General features: G+C 40.9%; 1 protein-coding gene across 2 annotated transcripts in view; it reads left to right on the top strand.

Annotated features, from left to right (window-relative positions):
* adcy7 (adenylate cyclase 7) overlaps positions 1–10,923 on the top strand; it is a 50,597-nt gene extending 39,674 nt beyond the window's left edge. For both annotated transcript variants that reach the window (XM_084059924.1, XM_084059925.1), the window contains 6 exons: positions 1,108–1,266; positions 3,301–3,447; positions 4,182–4,289; positions 4,433–4,547; positions 7,684–7,808; positions 8,933–10,923. In XM_084059924.1, coding sequence (XP_083916050.1) covers positions 1,108–1,266; positions 3,301–3,447; positions 4,182–4,289; positions 4,433–4,547; positions 7,684–7,808; positions 8,933–9,079 — 801 coding nt within the window. In that variant the 3' untranslated portion in view covers positions 9,080–10,923. The remainder of the gene's footprint in view (positions 1–1,107; positions 1,267–3,300; positions 3,448–4,181; positions 4,290–4,432; positions 4,548–7,683; positions 7,809–8,932) is intronic.
* Positions 10,924–13,910: the final 2,987 nt, after the last annotated feature.

Below are 13,910 nucleotides of genomic sequence, written 5' to 3'. Positions count from 1 at the left end.
ACTAACAAAAAAACGTAAACATAAGACAAAACACTATAACAAAAGCAACAACAATAACAAAAAACCCTTCAAAAGTCAAATAAAAATAGAAATAGTTATGCATCGTTTAAAAAAAGTATACATATTAAATTTACATCACGGCCACGACAACATCAACATTATAAAGCACAGAGCTTAGATAAAGGAGGAACTAACAGTATTCGGCCATAAAAATAAGGTTTAGCCTTTTTATTCTTTCTGCAGTAGCTACTCCTTATGACTTCAATCCACGGTTAGTTGTATGTAGAACAGCAAGTACATAAGTTCAGATCAGTATTGCTAAAACATTTTACATATTATGCTAATAGTTAAGGCTCTAGTGTGTGGGGGCTCCTTTCACACTGTTCTATAAATCGCAGATTAGGACTTGGCCTGACAAAAATCTTCAGACTTTAGATTTTATTTTCCTTTAATCCATGTAGATAAATTGCAGCAGTCTGTAGCCTGCATGGATCTAGACAGGGTACCTAATCTAACAAATCTAAAATAATAATTAAATCTTCCCTGTTTGGGACTTTTCAAACGGGGAGCGTTTTGAAATTCACTTTCAATGAGAGGCGGGCGATTATTTGGGACATGCGGAGAAGTTGAAGGGCGGTGAGGCAAGCGGGCGCGGTCCCGTGAAATTCTCGCGCTCGTTTGTGCAAACGTGCGCGGGCGGCAAGAGCTTGATTGTGGTCAGCTTCTTTTTCCCCCGTTACGAGCAGGAGGACAAAACAACAATGATCGCGGCGCAATACCCGCTCATCCGAGTGAGACCGCCCGCTTCCACCGCTTCCCGTCTAAACCAACCCTTAATCTTCTCTATGATTGATTGATTGAATACTTTATTAACAAGCTTATTAACAGTACAGCTAGTACAGTCAAAGGTTATGCTAAAAGGATAACCGGGAAAAAAACAGGAGCTTGTTTCCATTGTGGTTCATTGTACTCAATTAATCAGTAATACATATAATACAGACAATACAATACAATGCAATACAATACAAATAAAATAAATGATTTTTCACCCATTATTGAGCCGAATTCATTCTTCCATCCTTCCCTTCCATCTTGCTCTCTTTGTAGAACGAGTACTGCTTCCGGCAGGACTTCCTGCTGAAGAACAAGAACCGCACGGAGCAGGACGAGATCGAGACCAGGGAGAACCTGAACCGGCTGCTGTTGGAGAACGTGCTGCCTGCCCACGTGGCCTCACTGTTTGTGGGAGAGAACAAAAAGAACGAGGTGGGACTCCGCTGCTCACACTATTTCCTTAATGCGAAGTACAAGGTAGGCAGATGTGTTGGTACGATCGTTTCTTCTCCTATCTATGCCGCCCTGCCTGGCCCGCCTCCACCACCACCACCACCACCGCCACCACCTCAACCCTGTGCACAGTGTTGCCCAAAAAAAAAAGATGATTATTAGACCCAGTCTAATAGTATCACTCTGCTGTTCCATGAACCATCTCCTCCATCAGAGTGGTAAAGCATTTTGATGTCAGCATGGCTGAATCTTCAATGCTGCATCAACTTCACACTCAACTCACTACTACAACATGCAAACAGAGGTTTTCAACTGCTGGGTGGGTGGGACTGGGACCCATAGACTTTAAAATTAATGGGACCATCATTTATTAAAATATGAAAATCGGAAAGAAATTCTTTAAACTAGCGATTGAAAACATAAAAGTATTGAAAATGCTTACTATGGTCATAAAATCAAATGTAAAGTCCGGCCAATACCTCATTCACTTGAATGGAGTGAAGCATATGTCATTACTTTGGTTTTATGATAGCGGTCAAATCATCACATTACAATCTTTTTCCATTGCATCACACCAAAGAAGACAATAATAAATGTTGAATGAATACTTAATTAAAACTGTATTAAGTCCTTTGTGTTTCCTTTTAAATAAACATTAAAGTAGCCACTAGCTGTAAAAGACAATGCATACTGGGATATCACGTCCACTCTGTGACACTGTACTGTTAGTCACAAGGACATTAACAATCTATGGCTGATTGATGCAATAACATTTAATATATTAAAGTTATTGATTGATGTTTGATGGGAGAATGTGTTGTTGCAGCAGCTAGTAACAGGATACATTATGCTTCAATAGAAGGAAGAACAATTTACCAAAATCATTGTTAGCACAGGATATGTCAACACAGAACATGTTGGCCACAGAACATGCCATACCAACAATTTGCAGCTCATGCCTGTTTGAGTGAGTGCCAAAACTAAAATAAACCAGTACAACAGGTAAACAAAAATCACTAAAAATAGAAGTTGCTGTAAATATTAGCTCACACTGAACTTTGGACCTTTTTAATTACAAAATTGTTTCCCACTGACTATAGGTAGTGCTTTTCATGCATTATGTAATTCCAGAGTGGTATGTTGTGGAGTTATTTACCCATGAGGAACAATGCTCACATTGTCAAATCACAAGAACACTATCTCAGATGTGGGGAATTTACAGGAAACCCAGAGCGAACAGTCGTCTTCTCTTTCTGCCCTCCTGGTGCAATATGATATAAAGAGCGAGTGAAATGTACAGGACGGCTGTTTCCTGGTAACAGTAATCAAGATAATTCTTCGACAGGGACTTTCTCACAGAGGTGGAAGAATCTGTCACAGTCTCGTCATGTTAATTATGTTTTGTTGAAGGTTGTACTGTTATGTTCAGTGCCAGATTTTGCGAGAGAAGGAACCAGATCCATGAAAACAAGCCCAAAAGAAGTGACTAGGTCATATGATCACACACAGTCAGGGGTCCTGACTACATGAAATATTAATTTAACCCATCCTAACTTTCGGGAGCAGTGAGGATTCATATATGCCATTTGGGGTCAAAAGTAAGATTGATTGATTGATTGAAATGTAAAAAGCACGTGGTACAGTAAGAGGATAACCCCAAAAAGTCCTGGGGACTTTCCATCACGGTCCTATGTATTCAATTCATCAACATGTCATAAAAAATGTACAGAATAATATATGTCATCAACAAATACAACACATCTCCTGATTTTTTCAGGGCAATTTTGAAAGAAACCAGTGAACCAGAGTAGGAGAATGAGAATTTTCCCATGTTTGTTCTAAAATAAAATAAATGAAAAAGTGCATACTACTAACGAGGACATGATTCGGTCCACAGAAGATTCACGTTTTTCTTTTGTTACATCTTGGGTAGGAGTACATGAGTTGTCCTACCCATTCCCAGCAGAATCCTACCTAACCACCATTGTGCTTCATCTTTCTTTGGACCAACAGGATCTGTACTACAAGTCCTATGACTGCGTGTGCGTGATGTTCGCCTCGGTGCCAGATTTCAAAGAGTTCTACACTGAATGTGACATCAACAAGGAGGGCCTGGAATGCCTCAGGCTGCTTAACGAAATCATCGCCGACTTTGATGAGGTAGGTTCAAAGACTTGGAGACTTAATTGCACCTTTTTCCAACTTACCTCTCATTTCATTAACTAGCACATTTATTTCGTCTCATTAACTGTTCCCATCCCTGCTGTGCTGAAGGCGAAGTACTGTCTCTCTACATGTATTCCTACTGATGTGAGCATATTCACAGAATCTGTAAATCTCCTTTATTGAAGCAAAATAAAATCTTGCGACTGAAAGGTTTTGTCAGGCCGGGTCCTAATCTGTGATTTGTGTAAAGCATGAAAGGAGCCACTAGAGTTGCATAAACAATTAGCACAATATGTAGAATTATGATGTTTAGGTTTTATCATTCTAAACCTACAGTCATGTTCCTGCTGTTCTACACACAGCCAACCAGTTGAAGAAATCGCAGAGCAAGGCTTCAACCTTTTGCTTTTTTAATGAAATATCCGAGACCTTGGGGGTTTTATTGATTCTTCCTGATCATGTATTCTACAGCTAGTGTGATCAAGTTAAACACTCTTTAATCTATTCTATTGCTAGTATGACCACTTCAAATACTCTTCAATCTCAAAATAACATATAACCGAAAATAGCCGATCTACAAGCTCACAACGCGACACGTTGTGAGCTTGTAGATCGGCTATTTTCGCTGTGTGCCGCATGTGTCCATAGAAGCCAGCAATCTAAATGACTGAAATCAGTCAGAACTTAAATCCATTAAATCTTGTATTTCTATTTGTTCCTGGTCACAGCTTCTGTCCAAGCCTAAGTTCAGTGGCGTGGAGAAGATAAAGACGATAGGCAGCACCTACATGGCAGCAGCAGGCCTCAGTGGGACGCCCGGCCAGGAGAACAACCAGGTAGACATGCCACTTCCATGTTCCAACTAACATTAAACCTAGTCAGATTGTAATAATCGTCTATACATGTGTCTTTAATGTTGGTTTGTTTGTTTACAAACATTCTGATGTGGTCTATACTTGTGTCTTTAATGTTGGTTCAGGACAGAGAGAGGCAGCAGGCCCAGATAGGCAATATGGTGGAGTTTGCCATCGCTCTCATCGGCAAGCTGGACGGCATCAACAGACATTCCTTCAACAGCTTTCGGCTCCGTGTGGGTGAGTAGACATACCCACGACGACACCCACACTTTCTCCCACAAGGACACTATCAGGACCGTGCAGACACCACTGGAGGGATTAGGTGCTCAAATTCCATCAAAAGGGTACATCAAACAATATTTTAGATCTGCTACTTTTGATGCTGTAGTTACTACAGTGTAGTATGATCAAGTAGGGCATTCATTTATGAATAAACACAAAAAGTAAAAATATGGAGATAAGAGGTTTCTGCCTGACAGCAACGATATGACTGATAGCAGCCAGCTCAATGTATGTGTAATTATAAATTATTATTAAGCAAAAGCAGGTACCATCACATTTTGTAAACTTTTTTTGTTTTGCTTTAGAATAGCAGTTTTGTTAAGCGATCGCTTATTGGTGTTCATAGTGTTCCCACACTTGAACATATTTACCATGCATATTTATAATAAATACAAGAAAGAACCATTGTACATTTAATTTCATGTAAAGGTGAGATCTTTGGATTCAGAAATGGAGAACATCTGTGCTTTTTAAAACTTACGCAAGTCCATAGAAATGTTAGGTGTGTGTGGATTCTGGCTATTTTCCTGGTGGTTTTCTCATCGTTATGGAATTTGTGGAAACAAAAAGAGTAGTTGTCAAAACAGAGGATCATCATATGGTTTTGAGATGAACCCATGCAGTTGTAAAAGCCACTTGTCAACTTTGTGTTGGTTTACTGACTGATGGTCATAAGCTGACCCTCATATTACACATGGATTAAAGTTATCAGTCGCCACGACAGTCTTTTGGATTCCATAGAAGCCAGCATGTCTTCTATGATGTTGCTCAGCAAAAATAGCCTATCTACAAGCTCTCAATGCGTCGCTTGTAGATAGGCTATTTTTGGTCATTTGTTTTAAAGAGTAGAGCATTTTAAGTGGTCAGACTAGCAATATGTTTAGATATATTTTTCCATAAAACCCTAATGGTCTCGGATATTTCATGAAAGCAAAGGTTAAGGCCTCAGTCTGTGATTTCTTCACCTGGTAGTAGGCCGTATGTAGAACAGCAGGACTAATATTTCTAAAACGTGTTATCATTCTAGAGATTTTATTTTGCTTCAATCCAATGAATTACACCAATCAACTAATGCGGTGGTCCTCAAAGTGGGGTCCTTGAAGGGGTTCCAGGGAGTCCCCAGCAAAATTTGTTAACACAGCATCACAATCATTTTAACCCCTTTATCCATATTTTATACGTTAGCTATTCAAAAATAGCGGATATACAAGCTCACAGCGTGTAACTTCGTGCCGCTGTATTAAGAATTTAGTTTACACAAATCTTCTCTTCTGGGGGTCATCTGGCACAAACCCTGGTTGGGGGGGAGTCCGTCGCCAAATACATTTCAATTTGGGGGTCCTTGGCGCGAAAAACGTGCCGAGGACCATTGGACTAATGTACATAATCAGTGGTCATATTTACATACCATAGATACCTTTTAGAGACGTCCTCCGTTTGTTGTTTTATGATACGGACATGTATGCTCTACATCCCAGACTGTTTTATTCATAGCAGCTTTCAACAGAGAAAAGAAACATTTACAGTTCAACAGAATGATAAGAGACACATAACTGTTTTGGCCATAAAACACATGAAGTTTGCCTCGGAGAGAACACTGTGACTGCATAAACAGTTTCCGACGGAGCAGCAGACCACTTATATCCACAGCTGTGTCAAAACAATGAGATCCTGTCGCAGACATTTTTATTAAAAAGCCTTATGATGGTAATTGTTTTTTACGGGCCATATCTTTAGCCATGAACGCTTTGAGGTTTGACGTACATATTTTTCCCAACTGCTGTGGGAAATAAGGGGAAAGGGGTAGCAGAGGAACTCCCACTGAGCGCTATGTACTGTAGCTGATTTACATGACATCAGTATGTAGGCCTAGCACTCAACAACTTCATATGGATCCACTGTTGCTTCATTTTGGTGGCATGCATGTACCGTACTTAACCACTTTAACCCGGATTATTATTACTATTTTGGGGATTATAGATGGACAGAGTCACTGCCATTTATGCACGTTGTGAGTTTGTATTTTTGAAATAAGTTGTTAATGTCAACTGTCTGTATGCTACAGTATTGTCTGCTCTGAAACAACAGGAAAGTCTATTGTAAACACTGAAGCATTCCATGGCCTCATGACACTATGTGCTCATCCCACAGGTATTCAGACATCCCACCCTGGGAAAATCCATTTCCGAGAGGACTCGTATCTGTCGAGAGGGGGGGAGCGGATGGGGGGGGAGGGGGGGGCAAAAGCAAATGCAGCAGTCACTAGTAGACATGCCCACCCTTCCTACAGCCAATGACATTAACTCGTTCACTGCCAGAATAAATGAATCATCCACTGCCAGCAATTTTTCGATTTTCTTACCTCTTCAAGTAGACACAAAATATTTATTTCCAGTATGATCAATCCCCTGATGGTTGCTAATCACAGAGGGTTTCACTGTGCTTCCCCGTTGGCTTGCTATGGGCCGTTGAAAATAGCATGTCTCGCCAAAAGTACAAAACACAGGAGCCGAGATACAGGCGATTTCCCAAAGACGTTAAACAGGAAGTAGATGGAGTAGTAAATGTTGGGAGCACGTGATATCCTGCTTCTGTGTATCTGGGGATGAAGCGGTCACTCATGTGTTGCCCCCCCCCCCCCCCCCAAAAGAAAAATTGTCAAAATCGTTCTTGGCAGTCTGGGCCTTTGGAAAAAAGTCGTCCAAATCGTCCTTGGCAGTGAATGAGTTAATACATTTTGCTTGAAAGTGCTTTGATTGACAGTTCAGCGGCAAATGAGAACTAAACAAGACAAGGTAAAAGGGCCGTTGCAGATCCGGTCTGTGTGCTTAATGTGTGCAAAGTACAGAGACCGTAGGCGGGCTCTAGACCGGATCTGAGCAATGAGCAGTAAATAGGAACCGTTCTCCTGCAAATCCACCATCTGGTCGGCATTTGCAGGAGATTTATGTCCGCTTGCGGTTGTCGGGGAGCGGACGCTAATTCCCGGGAGATGGGATGTCTGGGTATTAACCACGGTCCTTATGACACTGTGTGCTCATCCCACATGTATTAACCACGGTCCTTATGACACTGTGTGCTCATCCCACAGGTATTAACCATGGTCCTGTCATCGCTGGAGTGATCGGAGCCAGGAAGCCTCAGTATGATATCTGGGGCAACACTGTCAATGTGGCCAGCAGAATGGAGAGCACCGGAGAGATGGGGAAGATCCAGGTACACAGCTCACCACAACCACGGCTGAATGAACACACACAGACAATGGACAACTGTCCTGCACAAATTAACCAATTAGCCCTATTTATTACACGGCTTGGTTGAACGCTTGATTCTGATTTGGTCAATCACCAAATGAATCGGTCTGTAATCTTTCAATTATGATCGCCGAACTCATTAACAGACCGCCGTCTGATCAAAGACTGAAGAGCACCTACTCATACCAATCTGCGTTGCTTGATTTTTGCCGTATTCCAACATGGCAGCCATGTAAACAAACACACAATGTAATTTACAGCTAAACGGTACACCCAAGAATGTAAGCAATGAAATCCTTCTAAAAACATTCAAATGGTTTTGTTGTTACTTTTGGACACACACACACACACACACACACACACACACACACACACACACACACACACACACACACACACACACACACACACACACACACACACAAACAATGGGGAGCAGGACATTATAGAAGATCAATCACCCTGTCTGGGTTTATTTCTCAATAATACCGGCTCCCCACTGATTTGATTATCCCATCATCCCTTGTGATGGGATACGTCAATAGTGGAAAAAGCCGATCTACAAGCTCAAAACGGGTCACAACACGTTGTAGAATCTGCTATTTGTTGTCAAATGTTTGCCTATCACATCATGCCCGGAATAGAGACATGTTGTTGATTACGTGACACATTAGGGCGATTGTGACTACAACAGTTTTGGACATACAAGGTTTCCACCCGACAGACGATATTTTATCTCATCTTAACTGCTGTGACTTCCGTTTTAAAGGGATAGTTCACCCCCAAAATTACTTTTTTTCCTATCGATTAGTCACCCCATGGAAACTTGAATTCATGGATATTTTTTTTAGTTTTTGTTGCATTCCTAAGCCAATAATTTGATGACCGGCAGCGGTTACGGTAGGAGACACAAAGAGTCTCCTTTGTGTCTCCTACTGGAACCGCTGCCTATCAATGTTGATGCTGGTCATCAAATTATTGGCTTAGGAATGCGACAAAAAAAAAAAAATATCCAGGAATTCAAGTCTTTTTTTGGGTGAACTATCCCTTTAATGTGTGAAACATTTGTGCCCCACAAACCTCCAGGTGACCGAGGAGACGTCGGGCGTCCTTCAGAAACTGGGCTACTCCTGTGAGTGCCGAGGCCTCATCAACGTCAAGGGCAAAGGAGAACTGAAGACCTTCTTCTTGTGCACAGACATGAGCAAGCAGCAGGGCATGGGCCTGAGCTGATAGGCTTAGGTCTTGCCCCCCACCGCCTCCCCTCCCCCCCCAAAAATGTCAACAAACTGGGATCTATGGCACACGGAAAACTTTTTACATAGACTCAGACAAGTCAAGAGTTTACAAAACTCCCACGCACCATGGATGGATGTTGAGGGGGAGCTGACTGTTAACGTCATCGTGGTACTGATGACGGTAGTGTTACTGACTGAAATGCTGAGGTGTGACGAGGAATTTGAGGAACTTCTGCGCTGCTATGTGGTGGACCCCCCAACTCCGATGCACTATGATGGGGAGCCGTCCGTCCGTCACAATCTGTCAGTCTTGGTGGACTGCATGCATGCTGGAGCGATGTACATACATTCAGCATCTTTTTTGTGTTTACGCACACACACACACACTTATGTCTAGTGATCGGTCGCTTTTTCTTTTTCCTGTTTTTCTCGTTAGATGTTGTACGTGAAGGGATGTGTGTAATATTAAACGCCAAATACTGATGTACAGTGCATTTAGTTAAATCCCTTTGGACTGACCATTTAGGATCCTATAAGGAACTGGTTTCCAAAATACATTGGATTCCGTTTTGGATGGTGTTTTGGAGCCCACAGTCGATCGTTTTCTAATTTAAGGGCTGGATCACAATGCTCTGTTACTGTGTAATAGGCAAAAATATGAGGCCTGATGCGTTGATAGAAATGCTGTACAATTATAATGCCCCTTGTAAGTGCTGGACAGAAAAGGGGGGGATTTAAATAGTATTTTGCTTATTCAATGTTTTTGGAGCTGAACAAAAAAGAAGAGTGAATTTAATACTGACTTTTAGGTGCTGGCCAAGCTGCACATTTGAAAACAACTGTATCTACTTAAAAAAAATGACCACAATTTTCTTGTCTTTCAGGCTCAGTCATATTTTTTTTGAGAGATCAGAAATGATTATAATTGGAACTGAAAATTGGTGTTGTAGAGCGCCTCGCATCAACACTCTTCAGTTGAAATGGACATTTATCGAGCTACATCATCAATTTGTGGAAAAATATTATTACTGCAGCTTGGCCAGGCAGAACCTATTGCTTTTCACTTTTACATAATATATGGAAAGATTTTAGTTGTAGTTTGACATAGAAATACACTGTGTTGTGCGGCATACAAGCCATCTGTTAGCTGTAGAGTGTTTTTTCTTGTGCGTAGATCAGCCAACATGATCGACCTCCAACGTGTCTTATTGCTGCCCGTCTGCATACATGCTGCAACGAGGGAATTGATGCTGTGCTGTCTTTAGCCTTAAACCAGTGGTTCTCAAAGGTTTTCATGTCAAGGACCCCTAAACTGATATGTATTTGGCGGTGGACCCACCATCTGAAAAGGTTTTGCCAGAGACCTCCAGAAGAGAAGACTTATGAACAAAAAAAATAAAATCCAAACATTTTCCATATTTTTCAAAAATAGCAGATATACAAGCTCATAACAGAGCTTGTAGATCTGTTATTTTTGAATAGCCAACATCTAAATGGTTAAAATGATTGTGATGGTACATTAACTCATTTTGCTGGGGACCCCACTTTGAGAGCCACTGCCTTAAAACCATCTGAACGCTAGATTGCCCTCCCAAAATCGGTCTTTCCACTGCCATGTCTGTACTAGTATATTGCCTTCATGTGAACAAAGAATTTGTGAATTTTGTACATTTACGCGATGTAATAAATGTTTTCATAAGTTTGCCGTATAACGTCTGAGAAAACAGGCTTTCTATAAAAAAGGCTTATTGACTGAAATGCATACAAATGTCACACACTGACACACAAAGCACATTTTGTACATAACGTGAAATATTAAACTCCAGGCGTTTGATTGGATTTTATTAAACAGCAATAAGCAGGGCTGCCAACATTGGACTGTCTGAATCCAGGAGATTGGTTGGGGGCGTGGCTAGTGGGGGGTCTGGGGGTCCTCACTACCGAAACGAAGGTTTGTCACTACCAGAACGAAAGTTAAATCCGAAAAAATCACCAAGTGTGGAGGCCAAAATCGTCCCCCCAAAAACCTGTTAGGAGTACGTTTCAGGCAATTTAGAGTTGATTGGTAGTACTTTGTAGTGACTTTTTTTTTTGGTCCCTAACATTCATCGAGCTCTGGACTTAGTTAATTCACCATTGGGTCACTACCGAAACGAAAGTTGGTCACTAACGAAACGAAAGTTAAATCCGAAAAAATCACTAAGTGTGGAGGCCAAAATCGTCCCCCCGAAAACCTCTTAGGAGTACGTTTCAGGCAATTTAGAGTTGATTGGTAGTACTTTGTAGTGACATTTTTTTTGGTCCCTAACATTCATCGAGCTCTGGACTTAGTAAATTCACCATTGGGTCACTACCGAAACGAAAGTTGGTCACTACCGAAACGAAAGTTGGTCACTACCGAAACGAAAGTTAAAACCGAAAAAATCACTAAGTTTGGAGGCCAAAATCGTCCCCCCAATAACCTGTTAGGAGTACGTCTCAGGCAATTTAGAGTTGATTGGTAGTACTTTGTAGTGGAGTAATTTTTTTTTCCACCATTTTGTCACTTCCGAAACTTGTTTTGTGCCAAAATCGTCCCCCCAAAAACCTGTTAGGAGTACGTTTCCGGCAATTTAGAGTTGATTGGTAGTACTTTGTAGTGCAGTAAAAAAAAATTTCACCATTGTGTCACTACCGAAACGTTTTTGTGTCACTACCAAAACGAAAGTTAAATCCGAAAAAATCACTAAGTGTAGAGGCCAAAATCGTCCCCCCAAAACTTTGTAGTGGAGTAATCTTTTTTTTCACCATTGTGTCACTACCGAAACGTTTTTATGTCACTACCGAAACGAAAGTTAAATCCGAAAAATCACTAAGTGTGGAGGCCAAAATCTTCCCCCCAAAACTTTGTAGTGGAGTAATTTTTTTTTCTCACCATTTTGTCACTACCGAAACGTTTTTGTGTCACTACCGAAACGAAAGTTAAATCCGCAAAAATCACTAAGTGTGGAGGCCAAAATGGTCCCCCCAAAAACCTGTTAGGAGTACGTTTCAGGCAATTTAGAGTTGATTGGTAGTACTTTGTAGTGACTTTTTTTTTTGGTCCCTAACATTCATCGAGCTCTGGACTTAGTTAATTCACCATTGGGTCACTACCGAAACGAAAGTTGGTCACTAACGAAACGAAAGTTAAATCCGAAAAAATCACTAAGTGTGGAGGCCAAAATCGTCCCCCCGAAAACCTCTTAGGAGTACGTTTCAGGCAATTTAGAGTTGATTGGTAGTACTTTGTAGTGACATTTTTTTTGGTCCCTAACATTCATCGAGCTCTGGACTTAGTAAATTCACCATTGGGTCACTACCGAAACGAAAGTTGGTCACTACCGAAACGAAAGTTGGTCACTACCGAAACGAAAGTTAAAACCGAAAAAATCACTAAGTTTGGAGGCCAAAATCGTCCCCCCAATAACCTGTTAGGAGTACGTCTCAGGCAATTTAGAGTTGATTGGTAGTACTTTGTAGTGGAGTAATTTTTTTTTCCACCATTTTGTCACTTCCGAAACTTGTTTTGTGCCAAAATCGTCCCCCCAAAAACCTGTTAGGAGTACGTTTCCGGCAATTTAGAGTTGATTGGTAGTACTTTGTAGTGCAGTAAAAAAAAATTTCACCATTGTGTCACTACCGAAACGTTTTTGTGTCACTACCAAAACGAAAGTTAAATCCGAAAAAATCACTAAGTGTAGAGGCCAAAATCGTCCCCCCAAAACTTTGTAGTGGAGTAATCTTTTTTTTCACCATTGTGTCACTACCGAAACGTTTTTATGTCACTACCGAAACGAAAGTTAAATCCGAAAAATCACTAAGTGTGGAGGCCAAAATCTTCCCCCCAAAACTTTGTAGTGGAGTAATTTTTTTTTCTCACCATTTTGTCACTACCGAAACGTTTTTGTGTCACTACCGAAACGAAAGTTAAATCCGCAAAAATCACTAAGTGTGGAGGCCAAAATGGTCCCCCCAAAAACCTGTTAGGAGTACGTTTCAGGCAATTTAGAGTTGATTGGTAGTACTTTTTAGTGGAGTAAATTTTTTTTCACCATTGTGTCACTACCGAAACGTTTTTATGTCACTACCGAAACAAAAGTTAAATCCGAAAAAATCACTAAGTGTGGAGGCCAAAATCGTCCCCCCAAAAACCTGTTAGGAGTACGTTTCAGGCAATTTAGAGTTGATTGGTAGTACTTTGTAGTGGAGTAATCTTTTTTTCACCATTGTGTCACTACCGAAACGTTTTTGTGTCACTACCGAAACGAAAGTTAAATCCGAAAAATCTTTAAGTGTGCAGGCCAAAATCGTCCCCCCAAAAACCTTTTAGGAGTACGTTTCAGTTAATTTAGAGTTGATTGGTAGTACTTTGTAGTGGAGTAATTTTTTTTTCACCATTTTGTCACTACCGAAACGTTTTTGTGTCACTATACCGAAACGAAAGTTAAATCCAAAAAAATCACTAAGTGTGGAGGCCAAAATGGTCCCCCCAAAAACCTGTTAGGAGTACGTTTCAGGCAATTTAGAGTTGATTGGTAGTACTTTGTAGTGGAGTAATCTTTTTTTCACCATTGTGTCACTACCGAAACGTTTTTGTGTCACTACCGAAACGAAAGTTAAATCCGAAAAATCACTAAGTGTGCAAGCCAAAATCGTCCCCCCAAAAACCTGAGTGTGGAGGCCAAAATGGTCCCCCCAAAAACCTGTTAGGAGTACGTTTCAGGCAATTTAGAGTTGATTGGTAGTACTTTGTAGTGGAGTAATCTTTTTTTCACCATTGTGTCACTACCGAAACGTTTTTTTGT

The sequence above is a fragment of the Gymnoscopelus microlampas genome (assembly GCF_963454915.1).
Source record: "Gymnoscopelus microlampas genome assembly, chromosome: 1".
Classification (NCBI taxonomy): Eukaryota; Metazoa; Chordata; class Actinopteri; order Myctophiformes; family Myctophidae; genus Gymnoscopelus; species Gymnoscopelus microlampas.
Note: the sequence above shows the minus strand (reverse complement) of the source record. Positions and strands in the feature narration are given on the sequence as shown.